At 37.8% G+C, this 21,102-nt stretch overlaps 1 protein-coding gene across 1 annotated transcript in view; it reads right to left on the reverse strand.

Annotated features, from left to right (window-relative positions):
• Positions 1-21,102, reverse strand: part of LOC137004767 (cyclin-dependent kinase-like 1) — a 202,512-nt gene that overhangs the window by 49,240 nt on the left and 132,170 nt on the right. The window contains exon 9 of the mRNA XM_067365383.1: positions 18,144-18,296. Coding sequence (XP_067221484.1) covers positions 18,144-18,296 — 153 coding nt within the window. The remainder of the gene's footprint in view (positions 1-18,143; positions 18,297-21,102) is intronic.

Consider the following 21,102-nt stretch of genomic DNA (forward strand, 5'->3'; position numbering starts at 1 on the left):
AGCTGATTTTGGACAAAATTGGACAAAAATTGTAGGAGGAGTAGTGAAAAAATGGAGTACTGTACTTTTCAAAATGGCCACTACTGTACTGGGTGGAGTCTTAATGTAAGATATTGAATGTGATCAGTATGAAGAGAGGAATCAGTTGTATTGACATTCATTTTTCTGGAACAAAGGGTTCAAAAGTTATAACCTTTACAAAAGTGAATATTTGAACTGGTGGTGGCGCTATAGACTTAGTCCTAGATACTCCAAAGTTGGTCAAATTACTTTTAATTACTATCACTACAAGCATGCCAAATTTGATAATTTTCCTTCTTATGGTTCATTGATTACCATACAGGGGGAAGAAGAATAACTACGAATTTGGACATAAAGGAATTGCATGTGATAGCTTCAGATTAGACCAGTTTTAGGCAGAATGCCTAGAACAGACACAAGTTCTGCATCTTTTCCTGCCACAGTACCTCATGCGGTCTGGGCATGTGTCACACTGAGTTTCGAACCCACGATGCAGAGCATTCGGGATCCGTGGCGTAACACATTGAGCTAATCAGCCATGCAAGTTCATCAGTATGCTAAGCAGAGGTTTCAGTGTGAGAAAGAGTTCACAAAAAAAAAGCTTCATAGCATGTTAACCATATTAGTATGCAAAGTTATTTAATGCCAACTAAGTTTTGGTTAACCTGTTGACTGAAGACCACATTAGAAAGAATAGCAATAGTTTAGCATGCTAAGCAATTACTGTGCTAAGCTAACTAGTATAAGACAACAAACACAAGCAAGGTCACATTCAGAGATGAATATCTTGGGAATGGTAGCGAATATCAAAAATCCGTTCAATCATTTCTGTGCGGCTCGGTCCAAAGATCATCTGAGCTGATTTTGGACAAAATTGACCAAAATTTGTGGGAGGAGTAGCGAAAAAACTGTTTTTGATTTAATTCAATATGGCAGACAGGTACATTTAAGGAAAATGACAAATGACACATTTTCGGAATCGGCATAAGCCAGGGAATAAAATGACATAAAGCAGACAAATTTTGGATAATGTTTTCAAAAGTTATAAGCAATTTTGCAAAAATCATTATATCTGTGGAACACTAGGTGGCGCTGTGCTGAAACTTCTCATGTACCTTCAGGACACTCTGATGGTCATATGTACCAAATTTTGTGATGATATGTCAAATTGTTTAAAAGTTATTGCAATTTATGACAAAATTCAAAATGGCGGACACGTGGTTCATCCGATGTTGACGAATTCGATATCCTCGGATTCGGCATGGCACAGGGAATCCATAGACACCAAGATCTTGATTTTCTAATAAAGTGTTCAAAAGTTATTGGCCAAAATAGCCATTTTTCAGATCTCATGACCTGTAGGTGGCGCTGTTCCCAAATTTGGCATGGAACCTCAGATCATGGTCTTGATCAAGTGTACCAATTTTAGTTTTGATTGCTCAAAGTTTGGCCGAGATACAGCCTCTATAGCAATTTTGGGTCAACCTTGTTAACTTCGTGACATCATAACTTTTGAACAAAGATGAATAAAAAAATCTGTTCAGTCATTTCTGTGCGGCTCAGACCAAAGATCACTTGATCAAAGTTTGGACAAAATTGGACAAATTTTGAAGGAGGAGTAGCGAAAAACGGAATACTGTACTTTTCAAAATGGCCACTACTGTACTGGGTGGAGACTTAATGTAAGATATTGAATGTGATCAGTATGAAGAGAGGAATCAGTTGTATTGACATTCATTTTTCTGGAACAAAGGGTTCAAAAGTTATAACCTTTACAAAAGTGAATATTTGAACTGGTGGTGGCGCTATAGACTTAGTCCTAGATACTCCAAAGTTGGTCAAATTACTTTTAATTACTATCACTACAAGCATGCCAAATTTGATAATTTTCCTTCTTATGGTTCATTGATTACCATACAGGGGGAAGAATAATAATAATAAAAGGGAAAACGTACAATTACAATAGGGGCTACAGCCCCTTCGGGGCTTGGCCCCTAATAATAATAAAAGGGAAAATGTACAATTACAATAGGGGCTACAGCCCCTTCGGGGCTTGGCCCCTAATAACTTTAGTTTAGATCATTCTGCAGCTCATCATGCTGTAGTGCAATACAGAGCAGGAAGAGGAAAAACAGCAGAAAATGAACAAACATGAAACAGCTGGTTCAGAATTACGGGCAAGAATGAACTCAGAATGTACATAAGCTTAGATGAAAATGAACACAGCATGAAACAAAAAGCATTTATTTCTAATCCAAGAGGCAGTAAAGGAATCAAAACACACTATTTTATAAAACTGCTCCACCTGGGATTCGAACCCACGATGCAGAGCATTCGGGATCCGTGGCGTAACACATTGAGCTAATCAGCCATGCAAGTTCATCAGTATGCTAAGCAGAGGTTTCAGTGTGAGAAAGAGTTCACAAAAAAAAAAAAAGCTTCATAGCATGTTAACCATATTAGTATGCAAAGTTATTTAATGACAACTAAGTTTTGGTTAACCTGTTGACTGAAGACCACATTAGAAAGAATAGCAATAGTTTAGCATGCTAAGCAATTACTGTGCTAAGCTAACTAGCATAAGACAACAAACACAAGCAAGGTCACATTCAGAGATGAATATCTTGGAAATGGTAGTGAATATCAAAAATCTGTTCAGTCATTTCTGTGCGGCTCGGTCCAAAGATCATCTGAGCTGATTTTGGACAAAATTGACCAAAATTTGTAGGAGGAGTAGCGAAAAAACTGTTTTTCATTTACTTCAATATGGCAGACAGGTACATTTAAGGAAAATGGCAAATGATACATTGTCGGAATCGGCATAAGCCAGGGAATAAAATGACATGAAGCATACACATTTTGGAAAGTGTTTTCAAAAGTTATAAGCGTTTTTGAAATAATCATTACATCTGTGGAACAGTAGGTGGCGCTGTGCTGAAACTTCTCAGGTACCTTCACGACCTTCTAAAGGTCATACATACCAATTTTTGTGAAGATATGTCAAATTGTTTAAAAGATATCACAATTTATGACAAAATTCAAAATGGCGGACACGTGATACATCCAATATTGACAGAATCGGTATCGTCGGATTCGGCATGATCCAAGGAATCCATAGACACCAAGATCTTGATTTTCTAATAAAGTGTTCAAAAGTTATTGGCCAAAATAGCCATTTTTCATATCTCATGACCTGTAGGTGGCGCTGTTCCCAAGTTTGGCATAGACCCTCAGACCATGGTTCTGATGAAGCGTACCAATTTTTGTTTCGATTGCTCAAAGTTTGGCCGAGATACAGCCTCTATACTAATTTCGGGTCGACCTCGTTAACTTCGTGACATCATAACCTTTGAACAAAGATGAATAAAAAAAATCTGTTCAGTCATTTCTGTGCGGCTCAGTCCAAAGATAATCTGATCAAAGATTGGACAAAATTGGACAAATTTTGAAGGAGGAGAAGCGAAAAAAACAAATACTGTACTTTTCAAAATGGCCGCTACTGTAATGGGTGGAGACTTAATGTAAGAAGTTGAATAGCATCAGCATGAAGAGACGAATCAGATGAACTAAATTTAATTTTTCTATGACAAACAGTTCAAATGTTAAAACCGTTAGAATGTTGAAATTTTGAACTGGTGGTGGCGCTATAGAGTTGGTTCTAGAGACTCCAAATTTGGTCCAATCACTATTCATGAGCATCTCTACAACTGTGCCAAATTTCATCATTTTCTCATGTTCCGTTGATAGGGCTGCCATAGACTCCCATTCGGGAGGAAGAATAATAATAATAAAAGGGAAAACGTACAATTACAACAGGGGCTACAGCCCCTTCGGGGCTTGGCCCCTAATAATAATAAAAGGGAAAATGTACAATTACAATAGGGGCTACAGCCCCTTCGGGGCTTGGCCCCTAATAACTTTAGTTTAGATGATTCTGCAGCTCATCATGCTGTAGTGCAATACAGAGCAGGAAGAGGAAAAACAGCAGAAAATGAACAAACATGAAACAGCTGGTTCAGAATTACGGGCAAGAATGAACTCAGAATGTACATAAGCTTAGATGAAAATGAACACAGCATGAAACAAAAAGCATTTATTTCTAATCCAAGAGGCAGTAAAGGAATCAAAACACACTATTTTATAAAACTGCTCCACCTGGGATTCGAACCCACTAACTTCAGATACAGGGCTCTTCAGATAACTGGCTTTACACATTGAGCTACTTGAGGATGCACATTCAACAGACTGTGGAAGAAACCTTTTAGTCTAACAAAGAATTCACAAAAAAAGCATTACTTAGCATGCTAACCATATTAGCATGCTAAGCTAACTTAATGCTAATGAAGCTCATGGTTAACTTGATAACTGAAGAGCCACATTAAAGAGAATGACAACTGGTTAGCATGCTAAGCAATTAGCATGCTAAGCTAAATAGCATAAGACAACAAACACAAGCAAGGTCACATTCAGAGATGAATATCTTGGGAATGGTAGCGAATATCAAAAATCCATTCAGTCATTTCTGTGCGGCTCGGTCCAAAGATCACCTGAGCTGATTTTGGACAAAATTGGACAAAAATTGTAGGAGGAGTAGCGAAAAAACTGTTTTCCATTTATTTCAATATGGCGGACAGGTACATTTAAGGAAAATGACAAATGACACATCGTCGGAATCGGCATAAGCCAGGGAATAAAATGACATAAAGCATACACATTTTGGAAAGTGTTTTCAAAAGTTATAAGTGGTTTTGCAATAATCATTACATCTGTGGAACAGTAGGTGGCGCTGTGTTGAAACTTCTCAGGTACCTTCAGGACCTTCTAAAGGTCATACATACCAATTTGTGTGAAGATATGTCAAATTGTTTAAAAGTTATTGCAATTTATGACAAAATTCAAAATGGCGGACACGTGGTTCATCCGATGTTGACGAATTCGATATCCTCGGATTCGGCATGGCACAGGGAAGACACCAAGATCTTGATTTTCTAATAAAGTGTTCAAAAGTTATTGGCCAAAATAGCCATTTTTCAGATCTCATGACCTGTAGGTGGCGCTGTTCCCAAATTTGGCATGGAACCTCAGATCATGGTCTTGATCAAGTGTACCAATTTTAGTTTTGATTGCTCAAAGTTTGGCCGAGATACAGCCTCTATAGCAATTTTGGGTCAACCTCGTTAACTTCGTGACATCATAACTTTTGAACAAAGATGAATAAAAAAAATCTGTTCAGTCATTTCTGTGCGGCTCAGACCAAAGATCACTTGATCAAAGTTTGGACAAAATTGGACAAATTTTGAAGGAGGAGTAGCGAAAAAATGGAATACTGTACTTTTCAAAATGGCCACTACTGTACTGGGTGGAGACTTAATGTAAGATATTGAATGTGATCAGTATGAAGAGAGGAATCAGTTGTATTGACATTCATTTTTCTGGAACAAAGGGTTCAAAAGTTATAACCTTTACAAAAGTGAATATTTGAACTGGTGGTGGCGCTATAGACTTAGTCCTAGATACTCCAAAGTTGGTCAAATTACTTTTAATTACTATCACTACAAGCATGCCAAATTTGATAATTTTCCTTCTTATGGTTCATTGATTACCATACAGGGGGAAGAAGAATAACTACGAATTTGGACATAAAGGAATTGCATGTGATAGCTTCAGATTAGACCAGTTTTAGGCAGAATGCCTAGAACAGACACAAGTTCTGCATCTTTTCCTGCCACAGTACCTCATGCGGTCTGGGCATGTGTCACACTGAGTTTTGAACCCACGATGCAGAGCATTCGGGATCCGTGGCGTAACACATTGAGCTAATCAGCCATGCAAGTTCATCAGTATGCTAAGCAGAGGTTTCAGTGTGAGAAAGAGTTCACAAAAAAAAAAAAGCTTCATAGCATGTTAACCATATTAGTATGCAAAGTTATTTAATGCCAACTAAGTTTTGGTTAACCTGTTGACTGAAGACCACATTAGAAAGAATAGCAATAGTTTAGCATGCTAAGCAATTACTGTGCTAAGCTAACTAGTATAAGACAACAAACACAAGCAAGGTCACATTCAGAGATGAATATCTTGGGAATGGTAGCGAATATCAAAAATCCGTTCAGTCATTTCTGTGCGGCTCGGTCCAAAGATCATCTGAGCTGATTTTGGACAAAATTGACCAAAATTCGTAGGAGGAGTAGCGAAAAAACTGTTTTTGATTTAATTCAATATGGCAGACAGGTACATTTAAGGAAAATGACAAATGACACATTGTCGGAATCGGCATAAGCCAGGGAATAAAATGACATAAAGCAGACAAATTTTGGATAATGTTTTCAAAAGTTATAAGCAATTTTGCAAAAAACATTATATCTGTGGAACACTAGGTGGCGCTGTGCTGAAACTTCTCATGTACCTTCAGGACACTCTGATGGTCATATGTACCAAATTTGGTGATGATATGTCAAATTGTTTAAAAGTTATTGCAATTTATGACAAAATTCAAAATGGCGGACATGCTTTTCATCCGATGTTGACAAATTCAATATCCCCGGATTCGGCATGGCCCAAGGAATCCATAGACACCAAGATCTTGATTTTCTAATAAAGTGTTCAAAAGTAATTGGCCAAAATAGCCATTTTTCATATCTCATGACCTGTAGGTGGCGCTGTTCCCAAATTCGGCATGGAACCTTAGATCATGGTCTTGATCAAGGGTACCAATTTTTGTTTCGATTGCTCAAAGTTTGGCCGAGATACAGCCTCTATAGCAATTTCGGGTCAACCTCGTTAACTTCGTGACATCATAACTTTTGAACAAAGATGAATAAAAAAAATCTGTTCAGTCATTTCTGTGCGGCTCAGACCAAAGATCACCTGATCAAAGTCTGGACAAAATTGGACAAATTTTGAAGGAGGAGAAGCGAAAAAAACAAATACTGTACTTTTCAAAATGGCCGCTACTGTAATGGGTGGAGACTTAATGTAAGAAGTTGAATAGCATCAGCATGAAGAGACGAATCAGATGAACTAAATTTAATTTTTCTATGACAAAGAGTTCAAATGTTAAAACCGTTAGAATGTTGAAATTTTGAACTGGTGGTGGCGCTATAGAGTTGGTTCTAGAGACTCCAAATTTGGTCCAATCACTTTTCATGAGCATCTCTACAACTGTGCCAAATTTCATCATTTTCTCATGTTCCGTTGATAGGGCTGCCATAGACTCCCATTCGGGAGGAAGAATAATAATAAATATAGCTGCAAGCAGCAATTCGGGGCCAAGCCCCAGTAGGGGCAGTAGCGCAATACGGAGCAGGAAGAGCAAAAACAGCAGAAATTGAATGTACATGCAAAACATCTGGTTCAGAAGGACAGGTGGAAATGAAATGAAAATCAATAGAAGTTCAGAGAACGAACACGGAATGAACTAAAATACTTGTATCTCATTGAAGAGGAATAAAGATTAGCACAATCCTTATTTGGATAAAAAAGGTATCAAAATGACTCATTACACACAATTGTATAAAGGAACCCCACACAAGATTCGAATCCACGACCTCCGGGTCCAAGGTCCATTTCTCATCTCATTGCACCACTGTGCAAGTGAATGTTTCCACACCTGCCGAAGTTTATTAGTTCATGTGAAAATGAACTCAAAATGAAGAATTCTTATAAAGCTGCACTTTAGATCATTCTGCAGCTCATCATGCTGTAGTGCAATACAGAGCAGGAAGAGGAAAAACAGCAGAAAATGAACAAACATGAAACAGCTGGTTCAGAATTACGGGCAAGAATGAACTCAGAATGTACATAAGCTTAGATGAAAATGAACACAGTATGAAACAAAAAGCATTTATTTCTAATCCAAGAGGCAGTAAAGGAATCAAAACACACTATTTTATAAAACCGCTCCACCTGGGATTCGAACCCACTAACTTCGGATACAGGGCTCTTCAGATAACTGGCTTTACACATTGAGCTACTTGAGGATGCACATTCAACAAACTGTGGAAGAAACCTTTTAGTCTAACAAAGAATTCACAAAAAAAGCATTACTTAGCATGCTATCCATATTAGCATGCTAAGCTAACTTAATGCTAATGAAGCTCATGGTTAACTTGATAGCTGAAGAGCCACATTAAAGAGAATGACAACTGGTTAGCATGCTAAGCAATTAGCATGCTAAGCTAACTAGCATAAGACAACAAACACAAGCAAGGTCACATTCAGAGATGAATATCTTGGGAATGGTAGCGAATATCAAAAATCCATTCAGTCATTTCTGTGCGGCTCGGTCCAAAGATCACCTGAGCTGATTTTGGACAAAATTGGACAAAAATTGTAGGAGGAGTAGTGAAAAAATGGAATACTGTACTTTTCAAAATGGCCACTACTGTACTGGGTGGAGTCTTAATGTAAGATATTGAATGTGATCAGTATGAAGAGAGGAATCAGTTGTATTGACATTCATTTTTCTGGAACAAAGGGTTCAAAAGTTATAACCTTTACAAAAGTGAATATTTGAACTGGTGGTGGCGCTATAGACTTAGTCCTAGATACTCCAAAGTTGGTCAAATTACTTTTAATTACTATCACTACAAGCATTCCAAATTTGATAATTTTCCTTCTTATGGTTCATTGATTACCATACAGGGGGAAGAAGAATAACTACGAATTTGGACATAAAGGAATTGCATGTGACAGCTTCAGATTAGACCAGTTTTAGGCAGAATGCCTAGAACAGACACAAGTTCTGCATCTTTTCCTGCCACAGTACCTCATGCGGTCTGGGCATGTGTCACACTGAGTTTCGAACCCACGATGCAGAGCATTCGGGATCCGTGGCGTAACACATTGAGCTAATCAGCCATGCAAGTTCATCAGTATGCTAAGCAGAGGTTTCAGTGTGAGAAAGAGTTCACAAAAAAAAAAGCTTCATAGCATGTTAACCATATTAGTATGCAAAGTTATTTAATGCCAACTAAGTTTTGGTTAACCTGTTGACTGAAGACCACATTAGAAAGAATAGCAATAGTTTAGCATGCTAAGCAATTACTGTGCTAAGCTAACTAGTATAAGACAACAAACACAAGCAAGGTCACATTCAGAGATGAATATCTTGGGAATGGTAGCGAATATCAAAAATCCATTCAGTCATTTCTGTGCGGCTCGGTCCAAAGATCACCTGAGCTGATTTTGGACAAAATTGACCAAAATTTGTGGGAGGAGTAGCGAAAAAACTGTTTTTGATTTAATTCAATATGGCAGACAGGTACATTTAAGGAAAATGACAAATGACACATTGTCGGAATCGGCATAAGCCAGGGAATAAAATGACATAAAGCATACACATTTTGGAAAGTGTTTTCAAAAGTTATAAGTGGTTTTGCAATAATCATTACATCTGTGGAACAGTAGGTGGCGCTGTGTTGAAACTTCTCAGGTACCTTCAGGACCTTCTAAAGGTCATACATACCAATTTGTGTGAAGATATGTCAAATTGTTTAAAAGTTATTGCAATTTATGACAAAATTCAAAATGGCGGACACGTGGTTCATCCGATGTTGACGAATTCGATATCCTCGGATTCGGCATGGCACAGGGAATCCATAGACACCAAGATCTTGATTTTCTAATAAAGTGTTCAAAAGTAATTGGCCAAAATAGCCATTTTTCATATCTCATGACCTGTAGGTGGCGCTGTTCCCAAATTTGGCATGGAACCTCAGATCATGGTCTTGATCAAGTGTACCAATTTTAGTTTTGATTGCTCAAAGTTTAGCCGAGATACAGCCTCTATAGCAATTTTGGGTCAACCTCGTTAACTTCGTGACATCATAACTTTTGAACAAAGATGAATAAAAAAAATCTGTTCAGTCATTTCTGTGCGGCTCAGACCAAAGATCACCTGATCAAAGTTTGGACAAAATTGGACAAATTTTGAAGGAGGAGTAGCGAAAAAACGGAATACTGTACTTTTCAAAATGGCCACTACTGTACTGGGTGGAGACTTAATGTAAGATATTGAATGTGATCAGTATGAAGAGAGGAATCAGTTGTATTGACATTCATTTTTCTGGAACAAAGGGTTCAAAAGTTATAACCTTTACAAAAGTGAATATTTGAACTGGTGGTGGCGCTATAGACTTAGTCCTAGATACTCCAAAGTTGGTCAAATTACTTTTAATTACTATCACTACAAGCATGCCAAATTTGATAATTTTCCTTCTTATGGTTCATTGATTACCATACAGGGGGAAGAAGAATAACTACGAATTTGGACATAAAGGAATTGCATGTGATAGCTTCAGATTAGACCAGTTTTAGGCAGAATGCCTAGAACAGACACAAGTTCTGCATCTTTTCCTGCCACAGTACCTCATGCGGTCTGGGCATGTGTCACACTGAGTTTCGAACCCACGATGCAAAGCATTCGGGATCTGTGGCGTAACACATTGAGCTAATCAGCCATGCAAGTTCATCAGTATGCTAAGCAGAGGTTTCAGTGTGAGAAAGAGTTCACAAAAAAAAAAAGCTTCATAGCATGTTAACCATATTAGTATGCAAAGTTATTTAATGCCAACTAAGTTTTGGTTAACCTGTTGACTGAAGACCACATTAGAAAGAATAGCAATAGTTTAGCATGCTAAGCAATTACTGTGCTAAGCTAACTAGTATAAGACAACAAACACAAGCAAGGTCACATTCAGAGATGAATATCTTGGGAATGGTAGCGAATATCAAAAATCCGTTCAGTCATTTCTGTGCGGCTCGGTCCAAAGATCATCTGAGCTGATTTTGGACAAAATTGACCAAAATTTGTAGGAGGAGTAGCGAAAAAACTGTTTTTGATTTAATTCAATATGGCAGACAGGTACATTTAAGGAAAATGACAAATGACACATTGTCGGAATCGGCATAAGCCAGGGAATAAAATGACATAAAGCAGACAAATTTTGGATGTTTTCAAAAGTTATAAGCAATTTTGCAAAAAACATTATATCTGTGGAACACTAGGTGGCGCTGTGCTGAAACTTCTCATGTACCTTCAGGACACTCTGATGGTCATATGTACCAAATTTGGTGATGATATGTCAAATTGTTTAAAAGTTATTGCAATTTATGACAAAATTCAAAATGGCGGACACGTGGTTCATCCGGTGTTGACGAATTCGATATCCTCGGATTCGGCATGGCACAGGGAATCCATAGACACCAAGATCTTGATTTTCTAATAAAGTGTTCAAAAGTTATTGGCCAAAATAGCCATTTTTCAGATCTCATGACCTGTAGGTGGCGCTGTTCCCAAATTTGGCATGGAACCTCAGATCATGGTCTTGATCAAGTGTACCAATTTTAGTTTTGATTGCTCAAAGTTTGGCCGAGATACAGCCTCTATAGCAATTTTGGGTCAACCTTGTTAACTTCGTGACATCATAACTTTTGAACAAAGATGAATAAAAAAAATCTGTTCAGTCATTTCTGTGCGGCTCAGACCAAAGATCACTTGATCAAAGTTTGGACAAAATTGGACAAATTTTGAAGGAGGAGTAGCGAAAAAACGGAATACTGTACTTTTCAAAATGGCCACTACTGTACTGGGTGGAGACTTAATGTAAGATATTGAATGTGATCAGTATGAAGAGAGGAATCAGTTGTATTGACATTCATTTTTCTGGAACAAAGGGTTCAAAAGTTATAACCTTTACAAAAGTGAATATTTGAACTGGTGGTGGCGCTATAGACTTAGTCCTAGATACTCCAAAGTTGGTCAAATTACTTTTAATTACTATCACTACAAGCATGCCAAATTTGATAATTTTCCTTCTTATGGTTCATTGATTACCATACAGGGGGAAGAAGAATAACTACGAATTTGGACATAAAGGAATTGCATGTGATAGCTTCAGATTAGACCAGTTTTAGGCAGAATGCCTAGAACAGACACAAGTTCTGCATCTTTTCCTGCCACAGTACCTCATGCGGTCTGGGCATGTGTCACACTGAGTTTCGAACCCACGATGCAGAGCATTCGGGATCCGTGGCGTAACACATTGAGCTAATCAGCCATGCAAGTTCATCAGTATGCTAAGCAGAGGTTTCAGTGTGAGAAAGAGTTCACAAAAAAAAGCTTCATAGCATGTTAACCATATTAGTATGCAAAGTTATTTAATGCCAACTAAGTTTTGGTTAACCTGTTGACTGAAGACTACATTAGAAAGAATAGCAATAGTTTAGCATGTTAAGCAATTACTGTGCTAAGCTAACTAGCATAAGACAACAAACACAAGCAAGGTCACATTCAGAGATGAATATCTCGGAAATGGTAGTGAATATCAAAAATCTGTTCAGTCATTTCTGTGCGGCTCGGTCCAAAGATCATCTGAGCTGATTTTGGACAAAATTGACCAAAATTTGTAGGAGGAGTAGCGAAAAAACTGTTTTTCATTTACTTCAATATGGCAGACAGGTACATTTAAGGAAAATGGCAAATGATACATTGTCGGAATCGGCATAAGCCAGGGAATAAAATGACATGAAGCATACACATTTTGGAAAGTGTTTTCAAAAGTTATAAGCGTTTTTGAAATAATCATTACATCTGTGGAACAGTAGGTGGCGCTGTGCTGAAACTTCTCAGGTACCTTCACGACCTTCTAAAGGTCATACATACCAATTTTTGTGAAGATATGTCAAATTGTTTAAAAGATATCGCAATTTATGACAAAATTCAAAATGGCGGACACGTGGTTCATCCGATGTTGACGAATTCGATATCCTCGGATTCGGCATGGCACAGGGAATCCATAGACACCAAGATCTTGATTTCCTGACAAACTGTTCAAAAGTTATTGGCCAAAATAGCCATTTTTCATATCTCATGACCTGTAGGTGGCGCTGTTCCCAAGTTTGGCATAGACCCTCAGACCATGGTTCTGATGAAGCGTACCAATTTTTGTTTCGATTGCTCAAAGTTTGGCTGAGATACAGCCTCTATACTAATTTCGGGTCGACCTCGTTAACTTCGTGACATCATAACCTTTGAACAAAGATGAATAAAAAAAATCTGTTCAGTCATTTCTGTGCGGCTCAGTCCAAAGATAATCTGATCAAAGATTGGACAAAATTGGACAAATTTTGAAGGAGGAGAAGCGAAAAAAACAAATACTGTACTTTTCAAAATGGCCGCTACTGTAATGGGTGGAGACTTAATGTAAGAAGTTGAATAGCATCAGCATGAAGAGACGAATCAGATGAACTAAATTTAATTTTTCTATGACAAAGAGTTCAAATGTTAAAACCGTTAGAATGTTGAAATTTTGAACTGGTGGTGGCGCTATAGAGTTGGTTCTAGAGACTCCAAATTTGGTCCAATCACTATTCATGAGCATCTCTACAACTGTGCCAAATTTCATCATTTTCTCATGTTCCGTTGATAGGGCTGCCATAGACTCCCATTCGGGAGGAAGAATAATAATAATAAAAGGGAAAACGTACAATTACAATAGGGGCTACAGCCCCTTCGGGGCTTGGCCCCTAAAAAGGGAAAACGTACAATTACAATAGGGGCTACAGCCCCTTCGGGGCTTGGCCCCTAATAAAAGGGAAAACGTACAATTACAATAGGGGCTACAGCCCCTTCGGGGCTTGGCCCCTAATAAAATAAATAAAACAGGGTGCGCGTCTCAAAAATGAACACCGCGAATAATTGTAGGCTACCTATAAAAGAAAGAAACATCTCCATTTGATAAGAAATTCGTATGTCTGTGTTAAATAAGAGGCGATCCATGGGCGCGTCGGAAGCAAAAACAATGTGGGTGGGTCCTCCCTCCAAATTTGTTTTAATGCAATTTATATAGATAGATAGATAGATAAAATGCCAATCAATCGGTAGTTATTGATTTTTTTGTATTTATTTATTTATTTATTTATTTTTTATATAGAACAACGAGACACAAACCTTTACATTCAATCGCATTTTTGGGTCCATTTATTTTCACACATTTATCATACAAAGTTTAGTCCTAAAGCGCGCACAACTGGAGAAATAGGCTACACGTTTACCTTTGATTTCGTTGGATAGAAAAGAAGCAGGGCCGTACGCAGGGTTTCATAATTACTGAGGTTAGAAAATCTATTATGCTAGGGGGGTTCGGGGGCATGTTCCCCCGAGAAAATTTTGATTTCCTTGGTGTACATATATGCATTTTAAGACGTTTTAAGGCCAACAAATTGGATAACAATAGCTTTAAAACCATGTCAATAAATACTTACACGCACAGTTTTGAGGTAGCTTTAATCGCATGTTTGGTAATTTCATGACTTAATTTACAACAGAATAACGACGGTGCATGCCCTTGGCTTTTGCGCTTTAGTTAAGCTATAATTAAAGTAATATGCAGCGCGCGCCGCCGCATTTGCGCGAGCAATTCTTGAGTTCGCGCCTCTAGCACAGTAGGCTATACGGCTGATTGGAGTTTTACTGGCATAGCCTGACAACATCTCATCTGACCGCAGTTCACTGTTGTTCAACTGAAGCTACCTTTTCCGCGCTCGTTTGACTTGCGCCTGGAGCTGAGGAAGTCGGAATGCGTGTCCGAAAAGTGTCGCGTTTGTTGTGGTTGTAAAGACACATTTCTTTATAAACGTGTTTTACTTGGCGATGTTTTAAAAACTATCTTTATTTTTTATATTTTTTATGTTCTGTTGGTGGTTTGTGGAGTAGCATCACCTGGGGGGATTAGACAAATGCTGAATTAGAGACGGTAAAAGTGAGTGGGTCCAATATATTGGTCTTAAAAAGTACAATGGTTACAATTTTTCCGACGCCCATATAATATATATATTTCCTTGGATCTGACTGGGTGGGCAAGCTGTCAATCTGGGTGGGCCTGCCACCCGTAGCTCCGCCCCTGAGTACAATGTCAGGAGAAGTAATTTGATGGCAAAAATGGGCAAAAAGTTCAAAGTGCCAAAAATTTTAAACTTTACTGACAAAATGTACAAAGAAGAGAAAGAAAAGATCAAACAAAACCTTTCCACAGCACATAGGATAACTATAGGGTTGGATATTTGGACTAAAAAGGGGCTTACAGCATCCTTCCTGGGAGTCAGCGCCTGTTACTTCAACCCAAAGGAGATGGTTCACCCTCACACCGCAGAGTCGATTAGTACACTTGTGGAGGAGTCAATGGAAAAATGGGGGATCCCCAGAGAGAAGGTCCTCACAACGATTACTGACAATAACAGAAGTTGCCACAACTTCTGAAAAGGACTCAGAGGCAGAGCACGACGATGCCAATGATGACTATGAGCATCAGAAAGGAGAGGAGGATGGCAGGTAAGGTAAGTTTGTGTATGAAACTATGCTTTTAATTCGGAATCAGAATCAGCTTTATTGGTCAGGTTTGCATATACAAACAAGGAATTTGACTCTGGTTAGTCTTTGCTCTCAAAGTACACAAAAAACACTTTACATATAAAGAGTAAAAACACAAGGGGACATTACTCTGGCTCAGAAGATGCTGTCCAGCATGGATAGGTGCTTTAGTGTGTTTCTTGACATAATGGCTGACAACTTCTCACCACTTCCTGCAGCAGCATGCTCTGTGGACCTTGTGTAGCTGAAACCCTTCTGGAAAAATGATGACAACGAAGTACAGAATCTTGTCAGAAAGGCAGAGGACTACATTGCTCATCTTGTGCCACAGAGAGTGCAAGTATGAGTAGAGCAGTTGACCGATGATAAACAAGTTGCAAATGAGGGTACAGAGGCTCCAGAGTCAACCATCGCAAAACGGTGTAGATTTAAGTTCTCAGTGCCAAATGTCCTTCGAGGCCCAAGACAGCCAAGACAACAAACATTAGGCAGGAGATTTTAAAATATAAAGAGTCTCACCAGACTGCTGCTACTAGTGCTGAGGTTGAGGAATCTGGCATTGAGTATTGGTTAACTCAGTGTTGTTCCACTGCGTTTCCAACACTGAAACCTCTGGCCTTGTACCTCCTGGCGATGCCACTCTCAGGCATTTACAGAGAGGGTGTTTAGTGTAACTGATTACCTCTCTTGTGGCCGCAGGAACAGGGCTAGGACCATTTTGGAAAGAAGCGCTTTCCTCAAATGTAAGCAAGCCTAAGTAGTAGTTAATGGCTGGCCTGAACAGAACCAACACACAGTGTTTACAGCTGAAAGCTGAAGGTGTAGACTTTTAACAGTTTGACAAATGTGGGTTTTATGGCAATCAAACAGAAAAAAGAAAAGAAAAGAAAAGAAAAGAAAAGAAAAGAAAAGAAAAGAAAGAAAAATCTGATATAAAAAATATAGCCAAAGAGTAATGTGTACTGGACAGTTTTGTTTTTTTGTTGTTTGTGACAACCAGTCTTAAAATAACACATCCAGGAGGTTACAGTTTATGTAGTTGCTTTTGAGACTGCTGGTTATTTGGTTCAGTAGTTGGCATAATTCAGTACTGTTTGTTCTTTTCTGTCAACAAATTCCACTGTATGCAGCCAGTGTTTCCCATCCCATTATATCTCTCCAAACCATTTGAGAGTTATATCTTTTAATAGTTTTTATGATGCAAAGTGTGACTTCAGTTTACAAGCAATAAAAAGAACAGATACACACTTTTTATTTGCACTATTTAGTATGTTATTGTAGATCGAGCATTCAAGCGCCTTGTTTCTCTTTGTTAAACTTGAATGTATTAATTTTTTTCTGGCATTGTCATGTAATGCTATTTTATTTTTTATTTTATTTATTGTTTTTATTTATTTTATTTAAATGTATGTGTGTGTGTACTTCTAACATGTTTGGTTGCTAAAATAAATATGTTGTAAATTCAAATCAGAGCGTCTTCCGTGTCTGGAATGCATGTATTCTTGGATATAAGGTAACAATAATATAATAAGATAACCTTGTTTGAAATGGGTTTGGCTAAAAGAAAATTTTGGTTTCATCTATACTACTAGGTACTTATACTATACTGACTGGGTTAAAAAGAATTGCATTACTAAAAAGAGACTAAAATACAATTTTCAGTGAGTAAAACTAGACTAAATGTCATCAGTTTTCGTCGACTAAAACTAGACGAAAATAGTCATGGATAATTCTGACTAAAATAAGACTAAAATGCTCAGACTTTTAGTCGACTGAAACTTGACTAGACTAAAAAGACTATGACGTAACTAACACTAATAAAACTAAAATGACAGTTTGACACAAAGACTAGACTAAAACTAAAATTAACAAAAAACAACACTACTCCCAACTTTAATCTATATATGCAATTGTGTTGATAGAAAAAAACAAAAACAAGATACATTTCTAGTTTCAACATTGTTTGTTGTTCAGATATTCCTCTTTAAAAGAAAAAAGTATCAGCTGTATGTAAAGTGATCCATATTTGGTTTTTGGCCAAATGTGTACAACTTACCAATTTACTCATGGAACTTCATTAAGATAATTTTGACCTTCCTCTGCATAATAGTGGATTACTCAGTCAATATACATCCATTACATTTAGTATTTTGGTTTTCATCACTATTTATGTTTGTCTTTCTCCAGAAAAAATATTAACAAAATCAAAAATTTGGGCCGGGAAGTTTTTTCGAAATGTAACACGGAATGACACGGAAAACTTAACACGGAACATCTTAACACGGAATGACCCTATGCAGTGTTTTTTTTTTTTTTTTTGCATTACATTTATGAGAATGGGGAGGGAATATAAATTTGTTTTGAAAAATACATAATGCAAAAATAATAATAATAATAATAATAATAATAATAATAATAATTTCCTTTAAATTAATGGCAAATGAATGGTTAATGAAGAAATAAAAATGCCATGGATTTGTTTTCCCTTGTGCCAAACTTGCCTGATCATCAGTGTCTTTAAACCTTTGGACATTAAATCAGTGCTTGTGATATGTGAGGAAATTTTTCTGTAAACCTAAAGATTTCACAAGTTCCTAATTTGGAATCAAAGTCTTTTTTCTTTTCTTTTCTTTTCTTTTCTTTTCTTTTCTTTTCTTTTCTTTTCTTTTCTTTTCTTTTCTTTTCTTTTCTAAAAACTTTTTTTGAGTTTGTGAGTTTTTTTTTTGTTTGTTTATTTACTGTAGATTCATACCCCTGGAGGTCTGCGTCTTAGGCCTTTCTCATAGCGTCTTCCGAGACGATCATTTTCTCTGCCCCATCCCGTTCCCCCATCCTCCTGGAAGTATGGCAGCTCTAGAAGCTCTTCACAGGACAACCTGCCGGATGGATCCATTACTAGGCAGGACTATAAAGACACACACACACACAAACACACATAGAAATTTATTTGCAAGTCTTATCACATTCTTATAACGTTCAAAATCAAATCAAATCATCTTAAGTATTCAGACCATTATGTACTACAGATGTCAAACGCGTTGCAAACTCCACAACACTTACAAATAGACAAACGCGCTGCAAAAGCCCACAACACTTACAAATAAACAAATGCGCTGCAAACTCCACAACACTTACAAATAGACAAACGCGCTGCAAATAGGCCTGCTCATAATGCACATATGATCAGAATGTTAACAAGCAAAAGTATAGACAAAAAAAAAAAAAAAAACCCTCACCTTTCAGGTGCACACCACAAGTAAACATTGAACAATCCCAGCCAGCGGTCGTACATCAATGTGTTCCCTAACATATTCATTGTGGTCTGTGCCAGTGCCGGCGCCAGGACAAACGATTTGGGGGATTATTTTGCGTTAAAAAAATATTATTAGGCTAATAAATTATTAATAATAAATAATATATATTTAAATAATTTACTTGATTTTATGTCTCAAATCCCAGTCAATTATTCACTGCAGAAAGTGAAAGTAAAAACTCAGCGATGAGAGCTCTACTTCAACATGTTCTGATAATTCTATTTAACCTTAATTTATTTCTTAATATTTCTCTTGTGGCCCATACGTATTGAAAAAATTTGAGAAGAGATGTAGGTGTTACAAGTTTTTTTTTTAAATGAGTAGTTATCTTCTTATTACAGCGCGTCAGTTAGCTATGCGTGATGCACTATAAATTATTGCGGGGCAAATTAAATTATTAATTTAATTCTAAAAGAAGCCTAATCATCATCATCATCATTCAGATCAACGCAAAAGGGCTTGAGATCGCTGGGCCTGGTATGTGCTATTTGCAGCGCGTTTGTCTATTTGTAAGTGTTGTGGAGTTTGCAGCGCGTTTGTCTTTTTGTAAGTGTTGTGGTGTTTGCAGCGCGTTTGTCTATTTGTAAGTGTTGTGGAGTTTGCAGCGCGATTGTCTATTTGTAAGTATTATGGAGTTTGCAGGGCGTTTGTCTTTTTGTAAGTGTTGTGGAATTTGCAGCGCATGTGTTGTCAAACTGATGAAGATGTTTTCTTTATTGGCTGGTGTTTTTTTGTATTTGCATGTGTTTTCTTCTTTTCTTTCTTTTTCTTCTTCGCGAGATGCATGCCGGTTAGAAATGTGTCCGAGGGTGGGCCGCCTTGCTCTGATGTCATGCCGACGTGTGTCAAAAACCTCTCGCGAGTGCGAGGCGGACGTGTCGGATTCTGCAGTCGAGCGCAGTTGTATGGGAAGCCAAACACACCAAAAGTGGTACGAGGCAGCGGGGTGTTACAATATGGCAAGCCAAAGTACTCACAAACGCCTGGTCGGACGTCTGATTGCACACTGACGCGTCAAAAGCGCGCGTTTTGACAGCAAAACGCGCATCCTCGACGTGTGATTTGCGTTAAGAACGCGCGTTCTTAACGCGCGCTTTGGTATCATAGAATGGTATCATTTTGTGTACCAAAACGCGCGTTCTTGACGTGTGATTTGCTATTAAAACGGGCGTTCTTGACGTGCGCTTTAGAGTGACCAAAAACGCGCGCTTTTGACGTGCGTTTATCATAACAAAAATGGGCGTCGAATACATGCGTTTTGAGTCAAACAAAACGCTCGTTATGAACGTTTAAACAGGTAAACCAAACAGGCAGTGCAAACGTGTGTTTGAAGTGTCCATCAGGCGAAGAGAACGCGCTCTTTCCTTAGTGTTCTCAAAAGTGCATGTCGAAAGCGTGTGCTCACTCTTTAGGGCTTTGAGTCTGTTATGTTTTTGTCCGCTATAGGTTTAGGACAGCATTATCATTAAACTCCACCAAAACAACATGGAATTATCGAGGATAAATTTGGCAGATGATTATAGGCTAAAGGTTGAGTTATAATCCAGTATAATTAATATGAAATATGCATATGAAAACGTAAAACTATTATTTAAAATAGCCGTGGGGGAATGACAGTGGATATACCTTCGATCAAGGCCAAAACTTTGTAAGTTTGTAAGGAGCCAATAAAATACTACACCACATGTATGATCATCTTGGCTATATATTACGGTGGCGTATTGCCTCGTGGATAATATTTTTCCCCCCTCAATTATGTCGTAAAACGACATATTTTCTCATTAAAACGAGATGTTATGTCGTTAAAACGACATATTTTGTACGTGACGTGTACGAAAAATGCCTTTATACCTTTATCTGATCTATAGAGCTCATATAGCCTATATCAGTTCAGTTTACATTTATTTGTTTAGCGCTTTTCACAATACTTAGCCATATAATTTTAAAGCTGCTTTATAGGAAATGCTTTAACATTACAATTTGGAGTAATCTGTTATCAAGGGTGACTGTACAAGTTATGGCCTAATTCATAGGCTCCTACATAGGCTATATGTAGCAAGTCTGTGAGGCCCCCCGCAAAGAATGAGATGGGGGCCCTCCCACAAGCAGTGATGTCATGTGTTTAAATTTGTTGTGCACCTGAGTCCATCTGCCCCACAGTTTACAAAAGCTGATTTAACAGTGAATCATGTGGTGAATTATCATTGCATTGATTTATTTGATATTATTTTTGAATAATATTATAGCCTAGCCTATATGATAGGCCTAGCTATATAATGTTTAGTGATTTTGATATCGCAGACTAAAATACCGGCAGGAATAAATATTTAGGCTAATTTACTCATTAAAACCAAAGGAGCGCCAAGAGAACGGATAACAGCCTCAACGAGCACTGGC

The sequence above is a fragment of the Chanodichthys erythropterus genome, chromosome 17, assembly GCF_024489055.1.
Source record: "Chanodichthys erythropterus isolate Z2021 chromosome 17, ASM2448905v1, whole genome shotgun sequence".
NCBI lineage: Eukaryota > Metazoa > Chordata > Actinopteri > Cypriniformes > Xenocyprididae > Chanodichthys > Chanodichthys erythropterus.